The sequence below is a fragment of the Papaver somniferum genome, chromosome 2, assembly GCF_003573695.1.
Source record: "Papaver somniferum cultivar HN1 chromosome 2, ASM357369v1, whole genome shotgun sequence".
Classification (NCBI taxonomy): domain Eukaryota; kingdom Viridiplantae; phylum Streptophyta; class Magnoliopsida; order Ranunculales; family Papaveraceae; genus Papaver; species Papaver somniferum.
In genome coordinates, this window is record NC_039359.1 from 185,313,592 (window position 1) to 185,333,871 (window position 20,280).

At 37.1% G+C, this 20,280-nt stretch overlaps 1 protein-coding gene and 1 pseudogene across 1 annotated transcript; one reads left to right on the forward strand and one right to left on the reverse strand.

Annotated features, from left to right (window-relative positions):
• LOC113352498 overlaps window positions 1–20,280 on the forward strand; it is a 134,097-nt pseudogene that overhangs the window by 1,805 nt on the left and 112,012 nt on the right.
• Window positions 14,551–19,864, reverse strand: LOC113349989. Its single transcript, XM_026594042.1, has 8 exons — window positions 19,447–19,864; window positions 19,095–19,321; window positions 18,934–18,995; window positions 17,732–17,953; window positions 16,843–16,972; window positions 15,333–15,658; window positions 15,113–15,257; window positions 14,551–15,001 (listed from the first exon to the last, which is right to left on the reverse strand). Exons 1-8 carry the CDS (start codon window positions 19,571–19,573, stop codon window positions 14,738–14,740), a joined length of 1,503 nt encoding a protein of 500 aa, XP_026449827.1. The 5' UTR covers window positions 19,574–19,864; the 3' UTR covers window positions 14,551–14,737.

Below are 20,280 nucleotides of genomic sequence, written 5' to 3' on the forward strand. Positions count from 1 at the left end.
GGAAAAAACTACATTCACGTGTCCATTTGGGACGTTTGCTTATAGACGTATGCCCTTCGGGTTGTGTAATGCACCTGCTACTTTTCAGCGTTGCATGATGAGCATTTTTTCTGACATGATAGATAGTTTTCTCGAGATCTTTATGGATGATTTCTCTGTTTTTGGTTCCTCGTTTGACGAATGTTTGAAGCATCTTGCCCTCGTTATATCCAGATGTAAAGAAAAGAACCTTGTTCTAAATTGGGAAAAATGCCATTTTATGGTGAATTCAGGAATAGTTCTAGGACACATCATCTCAGAAAAAGGAATTGAAGTGGATAAAGCTAAAGTTGACCTCATTCAACATCTACCACAACCTCGCTCTGTGAAGGAGATCAGATCATTTCTAGGTCATGCTGGTTTTTACCGGTGATTCATCAAAGATTTCAGCAAAATCTCCAGACCTCTGTGCAGTCTTCTCTCCAAAGATGTTGCCTTCAATTTCGATGCTGCTTGTGTGAAGGCATGGGAGGAATTAAAAACCCTTCTCACCACCGCTCCTATAGTCCGACCACCCGATTGGAAGCTTCCGTTCGAACTTATGTGTGATGCCTCTGATTATGCTGTTGGTGCTGTTTTAGGACAGCTAGTTGATAGACTACCATATGTGATATACTATGCTAGCAAAACCCTTAATGATGCCCAACTCAATTATTCAACTACCGAGAAGGAATTGCTTGCCGTCGTTTTCACATTAGACAAGTTTAGATCTTATCTGATAGGGTCTAAGATCATCATATACACAGACCATGCGGCTTTGAAGTATCTTCTTTCCAAGAAGGATGCTAAAGCTCGCCTTATTCGATGGATACTATTATTACAGGAATTCGATATCGAAATCCGTGATAAGAAAGGTTGTGAGAATGTGGTTGCTGATCATTTGTCTAGATTGACTTTAGTGTCTATTGATGAATTTGAGCTGATTAGAGAATCATTCCCAGATAAACAGCTGATGTCTATCTCAGACCTTCCTTGGTTTGCTGATATTGTTAACTACCTCGCTACAGGTAGGATGCCCTCACGTTGGTCGAGACAAGACCTCTCTAAATTCCTGGCTGAAGTTAAACATTTCCTTTGGGATGACCCATATTTGTTTAAGTACTGCCCAGACCAAATCATTAGGAAATGTGTCCCCAACACCGAACAGAAAGATGTGATATCTTTCTGTCATGACCAAGCCTGTGGAGGCCATTTAAGTGCCAAGAAAACCGCTGCAATGATCTTGCAGTGTGGGTTCTATTGGCCATCGTTGTTCAAGGACTGCCATGATTACTGTGTTGCCTGTGAACGTTGTCAGAAGCTGGGAAGCATTTCAAGGAGAAACATGATGCCATTGAATCCTATTCTGATTGTTGAGATTTTTGATGTTTGGGGGATCGACTTCATGGGTCCATTTCCCATGTCTGACAGCAAGTTGTACATCTTAGTCGCCGTTGACTACGTCTCCAAGTGGGTAGAAGCCATCGCAACCAGAACAAATGACCACAAGGTGGTACTTTCCTTTTTAAAGGAAAACATATTTTTCACGTTTTGGTACCCCGAGAGCTATCATCAGTGACGGTGGTTCACATTTCTGCAATAGGCACTTCGATTTTTTAGTACGCAAGTATGGAATAACTCACAAGGTTGCTACTCCGTACCACCCTCAGACCAGTGGACAAGTGGAAGTGTCTAATAGGGAAATCAAGCACATTATAGAAAATACGGTTAACCCGTCTAGGAAAGATTGGTCAATAAGATTGAATGATGCTTTGTGGGCCTATAGAACAGCGTATAAGACACCAATTGGCATGTCCCCCTATCGTCTAGTGTATGGAAAGCCGTGCCATCTTCCTGTGGAGTTAGAACATCGAGCTTATTGGGCAATCAAGCAACTGGAATTTTCTCTGGACGAAGCTGGAATTCAACAGAAACTTCAACTCAACGAGTTGGAAGAATTGAGAAATGAGGCTTATGACAGTGCCAGGTTATATAAGCAGAAGATGAAGATATTTCATGACAAGCGTATTCTACGCAAATCCTTCACTCCTGGTCAGAAAGTCTTGCTGTATGACTCCCGGTTACATCTTTTTCCAGGAAAACTGCGTTCCAGATGGAAGGGACCGTACCTAGTACGCACAGTTTTCCCTCATGGAGCTGTAGAGCTTGAAGATGTCTCCAACAAGAACATTTTCAAAGTCAACGGGCAGAGATTAAAACCATTCCTTGAACCATTCCCACCCGACACTGAAACAACCAACCTGGAGGACCCAGTCTATGTGGACTAAGCTGGTCCACCCTTGTACATAAGTAGCTGCGTTTTCTTCCCCATTGAAAACCAAAAAGCCTTTTTCCCTAAAAAAAAACCAAAAAGTTTTCAATCCCAACAAAACCAAATTTTTCCCAAAAAGTCCAATCCCATTAAAAACCAAATTTTCTTGTAGATAATGTGTTAGTTAAATTTCCTTTTGTATATATTTTGTGCTCATCCATTGTGAGTCCGAATATGTTGGAGTTTTGCCTTGGATAACGGAGTTTTAATTCTGCTTTCGCCGAAATCGGGTATTCTCTTTCCTTTTACTCTACTCAGCATGTCCCTTTCCATATGTTGCATTTTAATTCTTTCCATATTTTTAAACATTGAGGACAATGTTTAGTTTAGGTTTGGGGGTATAGAGTAGATACCACGATAATATGCCATAATTGAAAACAAGAACTCCTTCTTTTTGAAAAATTTAAAAATTCAAAAAAAAAAAAAAAAAATCATAAAAAATGGAGCTCATTTACCTTGAAATGTTGACTCTTGTGCAAATATGTAATTATTAGGAGTCTTAGTCTAGATATTTAGGCACCCTGATTCTAGCACAATTCACATAGTGATAAGAAACTTGCACGCGCACGATCTACCAATACATGTATAGCCTCGATCTTCAAGGTGTTTGATAGGAAGTTAGATTGCCAATCACTTTAGAATACTGAATGAGACTTGAATAGCTTGTTCTTTGGTTGGATGGGATAGAAGTTGGAGGATACGTTAAGAAAAGCAACCATAGAATTTGACCGGATGCATTCGATAAGGGCCACCTCTTGCTAAGTGTCATGTAATTATGTTTTTCTTTTTGTTCATGTATCAAAAGTGTCATGATGTTGTAAAGATCAAAGTTTTTCTTCAAAAAAAAAAATAAATAAAAAAAAATAAAAAAAAAATCAAGTATTTATTTATTCAATGTTTTGTCATGTTAAAGACAATAGTTCTCTCTTGTTCCAAAAATAAAAGAGAGTAATCAATGTAAATAAGAGTCATGTAAAGAGTTATCTTTTTGTTGTAAATAATCTTGTAATAAGCAAGGGGGTGCATCCATCGATGTATAACGCGGGTAAACTGAAATATCACCAACTCATTGGGTGAACATTCACAATTCTCGTAAAGTCGGACAGCTAGCTTGGCTTAGAATTCGGTTCTTAGCCTAAAAACTATCTCTTGGTGATTAGTAGTCATAACTTCAGGTCATTCTAGAAACATGTGTAGATACACTTTACACTCTTATCACGTGTCTTTAGTTGTTATCAGTGCTAGGATTGTGCCTTAGATAGCTAGATTGACATCTCCATTTTGCTGTGAGCTTAAACTGACTTGCACATATCACATTTGATGGAATCTGAGCTTATATTTTGACCTAGAACTTTGTAGGTACGTTCTAAGCAAACCTTCACGAGACTTCACTCGTCCACTAGGGACACTTAGTGGTTTAAAAGGCTTAGTGCATACGCTAAATGCATTCGAGAGACCAGCGACAGTGGTACAGGTAGGATTTCCTTAGTTTTGTTTTACTTGAGGACAAGTAAAATTCAGGTTTGGGGGTATTTGATGAGTGATAAAAAATGCATATTTCTATATATTTTTCTTGGCATTTAACTCATCTTTTGTGCATTAATTCTACATTTTATCCCATATTCTGTATTTTCATTGTTTTCAAGAATAAATATTTTTATTAATTAATTTTGCATTTTTAGGTAATAAATAAAGTTTGGATGAATAGCGGAGCGAAAAGAGCAGAAAAGTAGTGAAAAGCCGGGAGGAATTACACAAGGAAGCCGCGAAGAATGTTGTGCACAAGACCAAAAGGCTAGAAGTGGGCTTGAAGAGGAAGAATTGTTCTTAAAGAAGATATGGGCTTGGCATACCCAATGCCCAAAACCCTCACCCAAGTCCATTTCCTATATCCATACCCGTTTCCCTTTCTAGCCGTCAGATTGGATCATCTCAGCATCCTACGGTCGCAGCATCGCCATTACATCAAAGTCTGAAGATCCTGTCTAATACTACAACACATAACTCTATCTTGAGCCGTCAGTTTCGTTGTATCAGGCATCCAACGGTCGCTCTTGATCTGTCTCCATCTCGCCGTTAGATCCGTCCCAGAAGATATTATCCCACGGCTCAGCTTCGAAAGACATCAAGATTTGTTGTACCCGCCTCACACTCGAACAACCTAACCCTATACCCAAAACAAACACACCCTAGCCCAAAACCCATCGAGCCATCTCCTTCTTCCCCTCTTCTGCAACAGCGACGCTGTCTCCATCACCACCATCTTCTCCCCCAAATCACTCAATCACCACCATCTTCTCCCCCCAAATCACTCAACCACCACCACTCGAGCCATCATCACTTCTAACAACCAAGACATACTTTTCTAGACACTTATTACATCACCTCCTAATCGTTTCATCTCACAGGAACCCTAGGTTAGGAGTTGATGAAATAGGTGAGGTTAGAGGATAAATCGAAGGCATGGGTAGCATCAGCAGACGACAAGGAAGCATGGGTGAGAGCTATCAATCGTTTTCAGAGATTAGGTAAGGATTTTTTGTAAAACCCTAATTTCACTGATTTGGGGATTTTGGAATTTTTTTGTTGTAACTATAAAAGGGTGTTAGGGGTTGTAAAATTGGGGATCTCTGGACTAGCCAGTAGACATTTGAAGAAATTTTCATTACAATTTCAAATTCAGTCCCTTTATCACAGTTGATTTTTGATATCTATTCATTCTTGTCATGAAGTCTTTCTCAAGATCTCTGTCTAATGCCAAGGCAAGGGCATCGTTTCTGGTTTCAAAATATCTCCTAAAATCCCCTCTATCAGTCATTTTCTTTTCGCGGATGACTGTCTCATTATTTGCAAAACCTTTATCAAGCATAATAAAGGTCTGCTAGAAACCTTAGAAACCTATGGTAAAACCTCGGGCCAAATGATTCTTAAAATCGGGGATTTTTTTCTCCTTTAAATTTAGTAAAAGATTTGGTAAAAAGATCATTTCCATTCTCAAGGTCAAGAAAATATCCATATATGATAAGTACCTAGGAGCTCATTTTTTTACCAATGAATCAAAAATTACTTGTTTTGATAGTGTTTTAGACAAAATGGAGAGGGGGACTTAAAAGCTGGAAAAGAAGTCTCTCTTCTGCTGGTAGAAACATGCTATCTAAAACCACTCTTGAATCCATTCCGGTTTACACTATGCCACTTTCATTCTTCCAAAAGCCATTACCAAGAAAGCTTCCGGCATTATAAGAGACTTTTGGTGGGGGAAAATGCCTGGCAAGAAGGGTTTTTACATTAAGTCTTGGAATGGTCTATGCGAGTACAAGGAAAATGGCGGTTATGTCATAAAAGATTTGGAGAAAATGAACATGTCCCTCGTAGCCAAAAATGGCTGGAGACTCTTTTCGCAACCAAACTCTATGAGCTAGAAGTATGAAACCAGGGTATTTCCCCTTCACTAATCCTTTTCACTCCTCTTGTAATTCCAATACCTCTTGGGCTTGGAAAGGTGTTCATAAGTGGATCATGATTCTCAATCCGAGCGATGGCAAAAGTATTAGCATTTGGAAGGATATACGGTTTGAGAATCAATCCGAGCTTCTTTATCCAAACAAATTGGATATTAATATTAATGGAGTTTTCTTACTGGCTCATCTTCTCATTGAAGATTTCTGGAACATTCCGCTTCTTAAAACCTTCTTGAATCTCACTCAAATTAGAAGTGTTCTTAGAATCTCTCCTAACACTAGTCGGTCTGATACCTTGAGACGGAATCACTCTGATGATGGTGTTTTCACTCATAAATCCACGTATCAAGTTTTGGATAACAAATATATTCAACCCATTGATAAAACGGCGACAAAAGTATGGAACATCAAAGCGATACCCCGAATCCAACACTTTGCTTGGAAATTGTACTCCAACTTACTACCATTCATTGGTCACCTTTCTAAATTCATTTCCTATATCGATCACGTCTGAACTATGTGTAATAATGCTATTGAGTCTGTAGAACAGATGTTTTTGTATTGCCCTTTCATGAGAGATGTTTGGGTCAGCTGCAACCTAAACCTTGATACATATCCAATTCTTATCAGATATGCTCCAGCTGGTGTGACTCATGGTTCTCCACTACTCAAACTGGCACCTCCTAGGTAACTGGCCTGAAATCTGCTTAACGATATTTTGGTTCGTCTGGAAATCCAGAGATGTGACTGGATATTCCAAGAAACTACCCTTATCCCCCTCAAACTGGTACCCAAATCCTAAACCATCTTCAAGCAAACTCCAACAATCCCCATAATATCTCCCAAAATTGTAGCCTTAACAATCCCCCAAACCATCATCCGTTGAACCCAAACTGGTTTGCTTTTGCTTATATACTCACTACGATAGTATAACTGATCTCATGGGTATCGACTCTATAAGTTATGATCAAACAGGGAGAACAATTGGTGAAAGAAGTAACACTTTCATAGCTTTTAACAAAGAGGAAGGGGACTGCATAGCGACAACTCAGACACTTGAATGGGCTTCTTTCCTCAACTGAAAGGAGCTCAACTTGCTGAATAGAAACTCCAAGATCAAAAGAACAGTTTCAGTAATGTTTTATGTAAGGATTTTCCATCAGAAGACCAATTCATGATCCGACCGTTATTGGAATTTTAAAGAGTAATTCCAAAATCAGTTGAATGTGAAATTACTTTAGGATTTGTGTATGCATTGGATGCTAAATACGAAGGGGTGCAAGTCTAATAACTTGTATCTAATAGCATTATAATGGGGTTAAAAAACAGTTAACCACTTGAATTCATATTCAAAATATCAAAACAGTTCTAGTTGGTGCCTTTCCATATAAGTGTCTTTTTTGAAAAGTTTTCCAATGTGTGAAGTCTGTTCAAGCATGTGCCTCTTTGGAACAGACTCCTCTCCAAAGTGATCAGTCACAATTCTTCTATAAGTACTCCTCTGATTTCCCAGTTCAAAGTATCCCTTTTAACTCCGGTTTTGGTCTGAGTTTGAGTGTCAAAAAGAGATTACATAAATGCAGAATTTAGTTTGATATTTCTTGAATGATTGAAGTCCCGCATCAACCAAGAAGGAGATTATTGTATCCTGGGAAACGAACGCGAATAAACCATACGTCATCATTGTGGGGGCGCAATCGTTTGAAGGACATATAGAATTTTCTAGTCTCAGTCCATTGTTTGATATCTCTATCTCTATTCTCTTTGTCCTTTGATTTCTTTTTACTTTACTATGAACGAATGTTTATATTTCATTAATGATGCAAATGCTGTAACCCTTGGTAACATTGGATAGTGATCGAATGCGTCCAACATTATAGATGTTGTATACAAATGAGGTTGGAGAGTATCAACATCACTATACAATCTTGTCGCAAACTAGGTGTTTGTGTTAATGTCTCAATGGGTTTGAGTGCAAATTTAAGTTACTGACGTTTATGGATTTGATATTTTTCATTAACTTGTCCCATGTAATTATACTTACTATATTTTTCAATAATTCTTGGAATTTAAGTTACTGGCGTTTATGGTTTATTGGCGTTAATTTCCCATGATACAACAATCTCCTTCTTGGTTGATGCAGCACTTCAATCAATCAAGAAATATCAAACTAAATTCTGCTTTTATGTAATCTCATTTTGACACTCAAAATCAGACCAAAATCGGAGTTAAAAGGGATACTTTGAACTGGGAAATCAAAGGAGTACTTATAGAAGAATTGTGACTGATCACTTGGGAGCGGAGTCTGTTCCAAAGAGGCACATGCTTGTACAGACTTCACTCATAGGAAAACTTTTCAGAAGAGACACTTATATAGAAAGGCACCAGCAAGAAATGTTTTGATATTTTGAACATGAATTCAAGTGGTTATCTGTTTTTAACCCCATTAGCATGCTACTAGATACAAGTTATTAGACTTGCACCCCTTTGTATTTAACATCCAATGCATACAAAGATCCTAAAGTAATTTCACATTCAACTGGTTCTAGAATTACCCTTTAAAATTCCAACAATCCCCCACATGAATGGAAATTGCCTACTGAATAAAACCGATATGAAAAAACAGACTTTGAGATTACATAATGAAAGTCACAACGTCGAAATAGGTGGATTTTGGCTTTGAACCTTCCCTAGTGAATTTTGTCGAATTTACTAGCCGCCTAGTGACCATTGATTTTGAACTATTCAGCTTTATAATGTAAATTGAGACAACAAAATTCACACCGTTTGTTTCGGGCACCTTTAGTTCTTACAGTTGTGTTCATTTTGGCCCCGAACAACTCCCAGATTTCATGAGTGCTATTAGAGAATATAGCCTAAGTATTCTCATGGAAATGACCACGTTTCTCACTCATATAGGTGACCTCCCATTAAGAGCCACCTGTCTTACTCCACTTATTTCTAAATATAGGAATCATTAGAAGCATTGCTTCTCCTTTATCACTTGTAAAGGAAACACTGTTTAGGTTTACCATAGGAATGAGCAGAAGAAGTTTTACATCTTCTACAGTGTTTTACTTCGAACTTTACATACGTTTGTTGTCTCTTTGAACCAAAATCATGGGATCTCCAATCAACAAGGTAGAATTTCTTTTACGAAAGTTCATGTTTCACTAGGATAAAACCCATTCCCCTCGATAACTTATTAATCTCTGGTCATCTAGAATTTTATTCTATCTTTCTATTGAGACTATTCTCTAGAGATTTTAACTTCTATAGCCAATACACATTTGTATTGCAAAAGTCTTGAGTCCCATTCCAAGTTCAAGTATCCAGCTATAATTTATTTCAATCAATTGATGTTTGCATAACACAAAGCACCGGCATTTGGTGATACCTGAACTCCTCAGTTCGAATATTAGGTTGTTCCCCCTTATATCCAAGTTACTGCTTCATTATCACTCATGACCTAATTTCTAAACATAAATTATTAAACTTAATCCCCCACGGTAGGAGGATTTATTACCACCCATCGAGGGTTCTATTAAGTGATTAAGTTTCAATACCCATTGGGAATCCCTAGTACAGTAACTACTGCCACAATACTTAACTAAAGAATTCTTCTAATTGTGCACTAAAACACCAAATGTTACTTTTTGTTTTATCACGAATCAAAATACATTTAGACCAGAAAATTGGATTTCCACTTAACGTACGGGTGCACCATTCTTTAACCTTGTTAAACTTACACCAAGATGGACTTGCCGCACGCATTTCCTTGCTTTGGTTTAACTGGAACAATATAATTTTCTTGTTAACTTATTTTCTATACACCATATTTGCCAAAGTATATTAGTACAACACAGTCAAACTATATATACTTTTATCATGATATGCCTGATAAAAATTATCAAAATGGTTTCGCTTAACAAAAATGCTATTCTGCATCCTAGTATGCACCCTAGTCTACGCCCAAGCTGATGTGGCGTGGTGATGTGTATCACATCACGTGAAAATCATTCTCTCACCTGTGAATCCTTTTATTTTTATTTTTTCGTTATTTTTCTCTCTTCCCTAACTCCTTTTCTATGGAAGTATGGAGAACAGATGAAGTTCAAATAGAGCGGAAGAATCAAAAAAATCCCAAGTGCAATCTCTGTTACTTGTTGATCATGATTATCCTCTTTATTAAATTGAAATCAAGTTGAATTTTGATTTAGGTTTGGATAAAGGGATCTGATGTTTTCATATAGCTTCAATCATAAAACAATCATCTCAAATTCAATCAAGAGAAGAATACTTGAACAGGAGGAAAAGAAGAAAATAATGAAAGGTTAAGATTAATTTTCTTCCGAGAAAGGGAAAGTTTTAAAGATAACCTATATTCTAATTTCATCTTTTAGTTGGTTTTGGTGTAAATTTTTCACAAACCCACCTTCAATTTTCATCTTTTACATCAAACTTACCTTTTGAATCTCCATTTAAACCCTTAGACCATCTCCATTGATTAGCCCTAGATTTAACTTAAAAATATTTGTTATGGAAACTTGAATTTAGAATGGTGATGATATTTTCAACTTGAATTAGTGCCTACAATCTGTCAATAGATTTCCATGATTTTTCAGTATCTGGAAACAAAGAATCTGGTAAAGAGAAGTTTATCTAAAAAATAATAAAGTAGCATTTCACCATCAAAGTCTTCTCCTTTCTTCTCTCACCTCCCCCTCTCTACCGATTTCAGACATCTTCCTCGGCCAGATTCCGTCAAGCCCCGGCGAGCTCAGATTTGCTCTTCGGAGCGGATCTGAGCTCCTCTCTTTATTGCTTTCTTACATTTAGGTTTTACTTTATTGTTCTTTTGATTTCTATGGTTAGAATTGCTTTTCTTTTTCAAAGAAACACACCTTCATGGTGTTTCTTCATGTCGTTTGTGACTGCACTTACAGGGTGTTTCTTAATTGCACCTTCATGGTGTTTCTTAATTGCACTTCATGGTGTTCATACCTATCCTTTGTGACGTTTGGTTAGATTTCAATGATGGTTATAAGAAGATCGTTTTCCATATCCGGGAAGCTTTAGAACCTCAAGAAGGTGAAGATATATGGTTTCAAGATATGGGTTCGTTTAATTACTGAGCAAATCACTCCCTCATGGGAGCACATCTTCTCCTAGAAGAAATATTATCTAAATGGTTGGAATTCTCTCTAAAAACCATTACCTTACTGATCTCATCTGCCTCATTCGAATACACAACATCGGTGCTTCAACGGTTTTCCGATCTTTCTCTTCTCGGTCTATTAGTTGGTACCATTTGATGTATTTGGTTTCTTTGTTATTGTTTTTGTCCTCATGTAATCTTCCATTTGGTATGAATGAATGAGATTTGTTTACCCATGAGGCTCGCTGGTAGGCTAGCACAACAATCTGCTCAATTAATGTAGTAGTATGTCGTTGGAGATTAGCTTGTTAGGCTTCCAACTAGTTAATGTAATACTCTTTATCCAATAATAAAAAAAATTACTTATATTAAAACGGGTACCTAGCTCAGATGGTCATCCCCGTTCCCTAAAGTTTCATGCGTTCCAGCAGGTCCCAGGTTCGAGTCCCCAACGGCGTAATATTGAAGAAGTTAACATGGAAGGTAGAGTTAGTTTGTCCACCTTGTGACACAATCTCAACCCCCATCCGCTTCGGCTCCCTTAGCTAGGTTACCCATGAGGCTCGCTGGTAGGTTAGCACCGCAACCTGTTCAATTAATGTAGTAGTATGTTGTTGGAGCTTAGCTTGTTAAGCTTCCAACTAGTTAATGTAATACTCTTTATCCATTAACAAAATGGAATAATAAATATATTAAGAACGGGCACCTAACTCTGCTGGTCATCCTCGCTCCCCAAAGTTTCATGCGTTCCAGGAGGTCCCAGGTTCGAGCCCCTTATAGCGTAATATTGCTGGAATTAACATGGAAGGTAGAGTTAGTTTGCCCCCCTTGTGACACAATCTCATCCCTCATCCGCTTCGGCTCCTTTGACTAGGTTACCCATGAGGCTCGCTGGTAGGCTAGCACAGCAATCTGTTCAATTAATGTAGTAGTATGTTGTTGGAGCTTAGCTTGTTAGGCTTCCAACTAGTTAATGTAATACTCTTTATCCAATAATAACAAAAATATTTTGCAGGTGCCATTGTAGTACAGCGGTAAAGTCACTAGTTGATGATACCAGTGACCTGAGTTCGAAACTGGCCAGCATCAAATTCTTTACGAAAAGGAAATTTTCGTAAAATATTTAGCAGACATAAAAACAGAAAAAGGGAAAGAAGGGATTCACGTGAATCTGTAACAGCTAAGCGCGTGTCATCTTGGGCGCAGACTAGGGTAGTATGTAGGACGCATAATAGCATTCCCGCTCACTTAAACCATGAAATTGATCCGCTATTATTTTACTTAGAGCAACCACAGTGGACGATCATACCTATAACTATGGTCTAGAGACGAGACACAACGGGAAGGAGTAAAGACCAAAACCAAATTCCATACTATATTTGGTCTGGGACCAAGACCAAAACTATATATAGTCGAGCGAACGTATAATGTTCGTTTGTCACCGGGTGTGTATATAAACTACGCTTCACATGAAACACACGTATAATCTTCGTCCCACGAACATGCATGTATATATACTACGCCTCAATGGAGCGCTGCTGAAATGTACGCCCGTCCGGGCGTTGCTGAAGTTTACGCTCCATGGCAGACGTTAATATAGTAAACGCCCCAGTCAGACGAACATTATACGAACACCTCAGTCAGACGTTGATATAGTCAACGACCCAACCCGGCGTGCATATAGTTCACGCCTGAAATTGAACGGGACTTTTACCTCCGCCCCACAGTTATAGCTTCCATTTTCGAATTTTTAAAATGTTAGAATTTTTTTGAACGTGACCCTTACCCAAGGCCTTTGGCCTTAAAAATGCTTAATAATTAAATCAATGATCAAAGAACACATGCAGTGGCCTAAAATGGATTTAAAGTTCATAAATACAACAGGTTGACTGAGATTAAAAAGAAGTTTACCTTTTTTATTTAAGTTTTCCATGTGAGGGAATTTTTATTTTTGGTAATATAGGGCAGTTGAATTCGTGGCATGCCCAAAGCCCATATTTTTCACGAACATATCTAAGATGTCACGAACATATCCAAGATGTCACGAACATATTCAAAAGTTGGGCGGACATTATAAGTACCCCTGAATGAGGCGTTCATTTACCCATTCACCCCATCAGACGTTGATTATACGTACGCCCCATCTCCCGGCGTAAACTTTATGAACGCCCCACAACCCGCGTAATCCTTACCAACGCCCCACAACCAGCGTAAAATATATCAACGCCTGACGGGACGAACTTTATATCTACGCTCCACAGCCAAACGTAGATTATACATCCGCTCGACTAAATATACCCCTCTACCCTAGCGTCACACTACAGACTAAACTCAAATTTGATCGTTCGTTTTGGTGTTTGATCTTTGGTTATCGTCATGCCACTGCAGTTGCTCTTAGTGACTAGTCGTCCGACATATTTGGGACCACATACCACAATGTCCAACAGAATACAAAGTGAAACTTCATATGTACTGGTCTTAAACACAAACCGATATAGAAGATGCATCCTTCCGGATTTGTTCAAAAGGCAGGACATTTTCATATCTTTTGGTTCATATAGGGTAAACACCAAAGTGAACTTAGTCTTTGCTTAAGTTACTGCACCATGTATTAGTACAATGGTTTCACACTAACCATCTAAAATGGTTTTACAATAACCATCCAGTACCATATATGTTGAGACATAATCAGTAAGATTAGTCGCAAGCGAGATTGCGTAGTAAGCAATCATTGGACTGTATGAGCAACGATCTTAGAATTTCGCTATCTCTTGCATAGTAATTCTAAATGGTGAATTTCGAAATAGACATTCAATATATCATCTTACCATAAAATCAAAAGAACAATAGGGGGATTGGAAAATCACTCTGAAGTAGGCTGATTTTCCCGCTCTTCAGAATTCTCGCTGAAACAAGGCTCAACTTTCAGAATTTTCTAAAAATACTTCCTCTGCTCCAAAAAATCCGAAATTTGGCGTGGAATATTATCAGGGTATTTACGGTTAAAGGGATTAATCCTCTCCAGTTAGGAGATATTCCAAAATGTATAAATGATGTCCAAAACTGAACATTTTGAGTAATTCACCCTAATGGTCCCAAATTTGTGAAATTTAGAAGAAACAATTCTAAAAGTTTCACATATTTTTCGCAACAATTGTCATGCTAATCATGCCAGAATTTTCCTTTAGTGAGCTTTCCGTGGTTCGCCTTAAGTTCATGGCAGTCATCATACCGGTGCCATTATTCTCTTCTTTCTCTATGATCACAAACTCAAGTAGGTGATAACTTAGTACATTTGAGTGTGAGTTTGAGAGTCAAAAAGAGATTACATAAAAGCACAACTTAGTTTGACTGTATGGGCCATGGATGGCTGCTTTCTTTATTAAAAAAAGAGTATTTATAACTGGAAAAAGGTTTACACATGGCCTTAGAATCTCAGGACCGGCTCTGAGAGAGTGCGTTGCTTGTAAAATAAGACTGCACACCAATCAACTCGATTAATGTTAGCACAAAGTAGATCCAAACCAATCGCAATGGGGGATTAATTAGTCTCACCTTGGAAATCAGGGGACACCCACAACTGGAAAGAAAAAAACAAAACAAAAAAAAGACTCGCACCTAAGCTCATTGAATTTAATTATTATACATTTGTTGTAGAGCTCAGCTCGACACTTGTAAACAAAATTGAACCTTAAAGCCTAACTAGGTTGAACCCACTTAACCATCACGGTCCCTAAGCTATTATGGGTTGATGGTGATAATCTTCTCCTATTGTTTATCACCATCTGTTGATATTTTGAATGTATTACAAATGGCAACTTTAAGTTCTTGTTGTACTTTGGTTCTCGAAGGTGATAACATTATGCTTCTCCACACTAAATGAGGATCGTATTCAGTATGTTCTGTGGGTTGATGTTGATATAGCTCATTAATACAATCTGCCTCGTCATTAAGCATGCTTAAGGTCGTTAGGCAGTTGATTTGTTGTGGGTCAACCAAAAAATTGTTTTCTCCATCTTTCCATCCTATAAGCTTTATCATCCAAAAACGTGAAAAGATTAGATTTAGCAGAGGCATAGTTGTACAACAATGACCAACCAGATAGAAAAAATCATTTGACCAATCTGATGGAGATTTTTTTACCTTCGGGGGTATACCCATGGCATCAGTGCAGTATAACCTAGCATGGTCAACAAGTTGACAGTATCTTGGAAACGCCATTGCAAATCTCTTATGAGATTTCAACTGTGACTTCACTCTCACAGCTCTTCTCATCAGTATAGCTCTCCTATAATTTCATCAATCAATAAAACTTTTTGAAAAAGAACGAAAATCAAAAGAACCTATTATCATGGACCCGTACCTAATTCCTCTGACAACAGCAAGATATGCATCACAAACTACTCCAACCATTTCTATTCTATATGGTTTTCTTTTGTTATTTTCTTCATGTTTTTGCTGTTCTTCTTCTTTTACTTGTTCCCAATACTTCTCCATTATGGTTCCATCTTCAACGACCTTATAACCGACTCCCATGCGATAACGACGATGGTGAACATTTCTTGCCATGGCAATAGTTTGTTCAACAAAGGGTTCCCATGAAAGTGTACCATCCATAATAACATCGCGTCCTTCATTCAATGCCGTTACAAGGAGTGATGAAGCTGCATCAGTTGACGATTGATGTACCTGGATTTTGTTTAACAATTTGATTACAATTTTTCTTTTTCTCTTTTTTAATAAGAAAGGAATTATATTAATAAAAATTAAGAGATTACACCCACTTTTCTCACTAATGAGAGTTTCTACCCAACTTGGCAGAGATTGAGACCACACTACATTGGTTTGGCTGTTTCTAGCCTCCTTGGCTAATAAGTCAGCTACCTCATTAGTCTCCCTAGGTACATACTTGCATCTCCATTGATTAAAAGACTTGAGCAGTTCTTGACAATCCATAATAATAATGTTGTTTGTAGTCCAACTAACAACTCCTACTTTGCCATTTATGGCATTTATTACATTTAAACTATCACCTTCTAGATTACAATCTATTAGTTAGAGTCTTTTCAGAAATGTGGATTGTGTTGTAAATAATTTAAAATATATCTTTCACATTACGAATAAAATAATTGACAATCTTATTTGGACGTTATTTTACAAGATTTTCACCAATTTTTATATAGAGTCCAAAAAACAAAGAATTTGAAGATAATATTTTGATGATAAATATTTTGAGTACAAGTATACAACTATTTATGTAGGTTTTCTCGAAAGGGAATATGAAAATTTTGAGGTGTACCAATACAGAAATCTATCGGCAGGTATTGTGATTTGTTTTATATACTCCCTCCGTACCTATTATATAGGCGGAGTTTAAAAATTTTGTAGTACCATTAGATAGGCGGAGCTCCACTTCCAAAGTTGTTTTTTCCACATACATTCCTATTAATAATGCATGAGTATCATACAATCCAGTTTTACATGTGAGATAGAGATATGTAAAATAATATTTGTATTGGAACAAGGTAAGAATAAATTTGGAAAGTAAAAGGAAATTTATAAAAAACTAAACATTTTCTTATTCTAAGAGAATACTACTTCTCCGCCTATATAATAGGTACGGAGGGAGTAGAATGATACTCCCTCAAACCGTTTGGTATCCCTTTATAATATTTTTTTTCCGGTATGGTTACTCTTTTTTGAAAATGACAGTCGCATCTGATCTGCTATCGAGGACCGGACCAGAACTCAATATTATAAGGGGACTTTGTCTGGCATTTGCCCAGCTATCCTAGCATTTCCATACAGGCATACAGTGACATAGACATGGGCACGTCCCCTTATTAGAATAAGAAATAGGGATAAACACTGACCAGTTCAGCTGTTTGGAGCATGTCCGGATGGTGGCCTCGAGAGCTAAGAGCTTTATAAATGACGTCAGTTTCTTTAAAGGCATCAGCCTCGACAATCACCGCATTTCCAGCAGCACCTCCCCAAAATGATCTGTGTATGTACCAAAACATAATAAATGCAGTCAGCCCTCAGACAATAGAAAGACGTGGAAAATCCAACTCAAATTCAAGACACGAATAGTACCCGTCAAGCTTATTTCTAATGTCTGAAGAAGCACTAGATTAATCTGCTAGTCGGTTTGCTCCCCAAATGCTAGTGTAAGATTTACCTGACCCACTATTACTCAAGGCTGTTATAGGGGGTGAGAAAATTTCACCGGTACCACTAAATTCATATAAACAAAACATTCGTCACCACCTATTGGATCTATTACATCTGTAATCACAATGGAATTTGGTAAACCTGCATCAACCTTGTAATTATTTACTTGGTGCATCAGCCAGAACGTTGAATAGGCCAAGAAAAGCATACTAGAAGGAAAAATCTGAACATAACCTATTGTTTGTTTGGCCAAAAACATTCGATCGACCAGTTTCTGTGGTAAACGGTTGGTCTAAGTCAAAGAGTGTAGAATCTAGAAGTACTTGTAGTTGAGAGGGAAGCACGTCTGTTATGCCCTAGTGGACATACTTTAATCACAAAAGAAGTCGGTTTTCATTTTCAATTTCAATGATCTGATAATGCGATGTATATGTATTTTGGTGGTGTTTTTTTTAGGTGGGTGCCCAACAACCATAACCATAAGAAAAAATTCTAATATTCCGCTTTAATAATTCCCCCACTATTGATTCTATCAATGGTTAACACTTAAAAATAATATTTTGATTACTTAATAATGTAGGTACTTACTCGCTGCTTAGTATTTCTTTAAGCACTGTACTTTTTCCGGCTCCCATTCCACCACCCATCAAGAGAAGAACTGGGCTTCTCTGGCTATGTGCGGCTGGTACCATCACGTCGTTGCAGTGTGGGTCATTCTTTAGTGTTCTAATTGCTTTCAGTTCCTCAACTAGTGTTGAAAAAACTCTTGCCACTTTCAAGTTTTTCGTCACTCTCTCAAATCTTTGCTTCCTACAAAATCAAAATTAAAGTTCCAACATTAAACTTCTTGTTTGTCCCTGTTTAAGCTTGAGTCATGTTAACTTGTATACCCGTATACATGTTAAGGTTCATTAAAATAAAAATTCTTTGTATTGGAAACAAGATTTGTTTGTTTTATTGCAATGAAAACAACGTTTCTTTGCATTGGGAACATGGTTTGTTGTTTTTAGTACCAGAATAACCAATTTCTAGTAGAATAAGACCAAAAAATACAATTTTCAATACTCTAAAATACTTTTTTATTAAACCTTAACATGTATACGGGTATACAAGTTAACAAAAGCCTATAAATTTTTACTCAAAAATACTTCTCAACATATATTTGTGATTAAAAGATAGGAAAACAAATTTGCTCGTGGGGAAACTTTGTGCACATAACTGTCGATGACTCATTAGGAGATAAGGACCAATCAGTACAATCTAATACTGTAGTATCATTGATATGATTGCGGAATTTAATAATTCTTGTTGTGCGGTCTATAACTTTGATTGTTGGAAGTTCCTTAAAAGAAGTGAAGTGAAATAAATATTCATTTATTTTAATATAATATATGTTATTTCCCGTTCCTTTTTAATAGGTTGGTTTTGTTTTTAGAGAAATTTAAGGATATTAAGAGAACTAATCATTGAAAGTGGTTCTCATGACACTTCTCAATAAAAGAAGTGAAGTGAAATAGTCCCCATTACACTTATCAGCAAAAGAAGTAAAGTGAAATGGTCCCCATGACACTTGTCATCAAAAGAAGTTAAGAGAAAAGTGGTCCCAAAAAATTAAAGTAACATTTGACTTTCCCAATTAGAAAACCAGTCTATTTTTTTGAAACATTTATTTATACAAACCAGCCTATTAAAAAAGTAACAGAGGCAGTATCTAATAAAGAGGTAAAACAAAATAAAATTGATACGAGTATATGATAAAGTTTTTTTTAAACGTTAAACAATCAACTCACCTAGTTGCTTCCATGACCATGTTTTTGAGCTTCCCTTGCTGCTCAGAATCTACATTTAGCACCTGAAATTAAACATAAACCATGAATATTCAAAGTAGAATAAGCTCTGGTAGAATGAAGCTTCTAGTGTTTTTTTGTTGGGTATACATTAGTATATTTACCTGACTAATCATAAGAGTAGCATGGCTCCAATGAAATGCAAAGTAACCTAATATGCATCTATCAAACTCTTCCAAGAGTTTGGGATACAATACATCGGCATCTTGGCTTCCCTTAGCTAATAACCCATACATTTCTGCTTCACATCCTTCGGTTTTCTTTAGATATTCTTCTGCCAATTTACATATTTTATCACACTCATTTGTACTTCCAAGACCCATCTGTCTTCCTAGTTATAGAATTCATCAAAACAGAATGAGAATACAGAAATGATTTGAAAATGGGCCATTCATTAAGATTTAAAAATCATAAATTAACTTGTTCTAAGATGACAATGTGCAGGATTAATATTACCTACATAGTGGGAGAACCGCTCCAGTTTATGAACACGACCGGAATCCGTCAAGTGTAACCGAGGAACGATCCTATTAGCAAAGGTATCTTTCATTGATGGCTGCATTCGATTGCGATGATAATGCATGGCAATGATAAATAAGACAAATCCAATTAAAGATGTGATAGAAATCACTAAGAAGATAAGAGAATTGTTTGGAGAACCATTATCTAAAATTAATTTGATCAGTTCATGAAAAGAGGATGAGAAAATGGGTTGGTTTTTATAAACTAGTTTCAATGAAAGAAGAGAGAAGGAAAGACAAGAGAAAATTAGGAGTGCTGATGAAAAATAAGTCAATAAAAGAAGGGAGACTTTCTTGACCTAATACTTCCTCTCATTGCATGACCTATAGACAAAAAAAAAACAAAAAAAAAAAGAAGAAGAAGGCAATTAACCTGAAGTTGACCAAAAATAAGAGAAAATGTAATAGAACTTTACATTTTGTTGAATGAATGCATGCGACAGCAAGATACAGGGGAAGTGGAAAAAGAACGAAACCGAGAAAGGAGAATGCAGAGAAAGAGAAGTATCAAAATTCAATATTGAGGTCAACACCTATTTTTGTAAACGGAAGATTCTACACCACTTGTTTCGAGTAAAATTTGGATTACTGATTGTTTTACACGTTTATACGACGTGTCCGTAAGCAATGACGACCTAGAACTCTTCCTTGTCTAGGATTATACTTTTTAACTTCAAAGATTGTCTATGCCGTCTAGGACTGCGGCAAGTTATTTTAAGGAGGGAATTTTCTGGATCCGGGAAGAAATATGCAGCAACAAGTGGTTGGT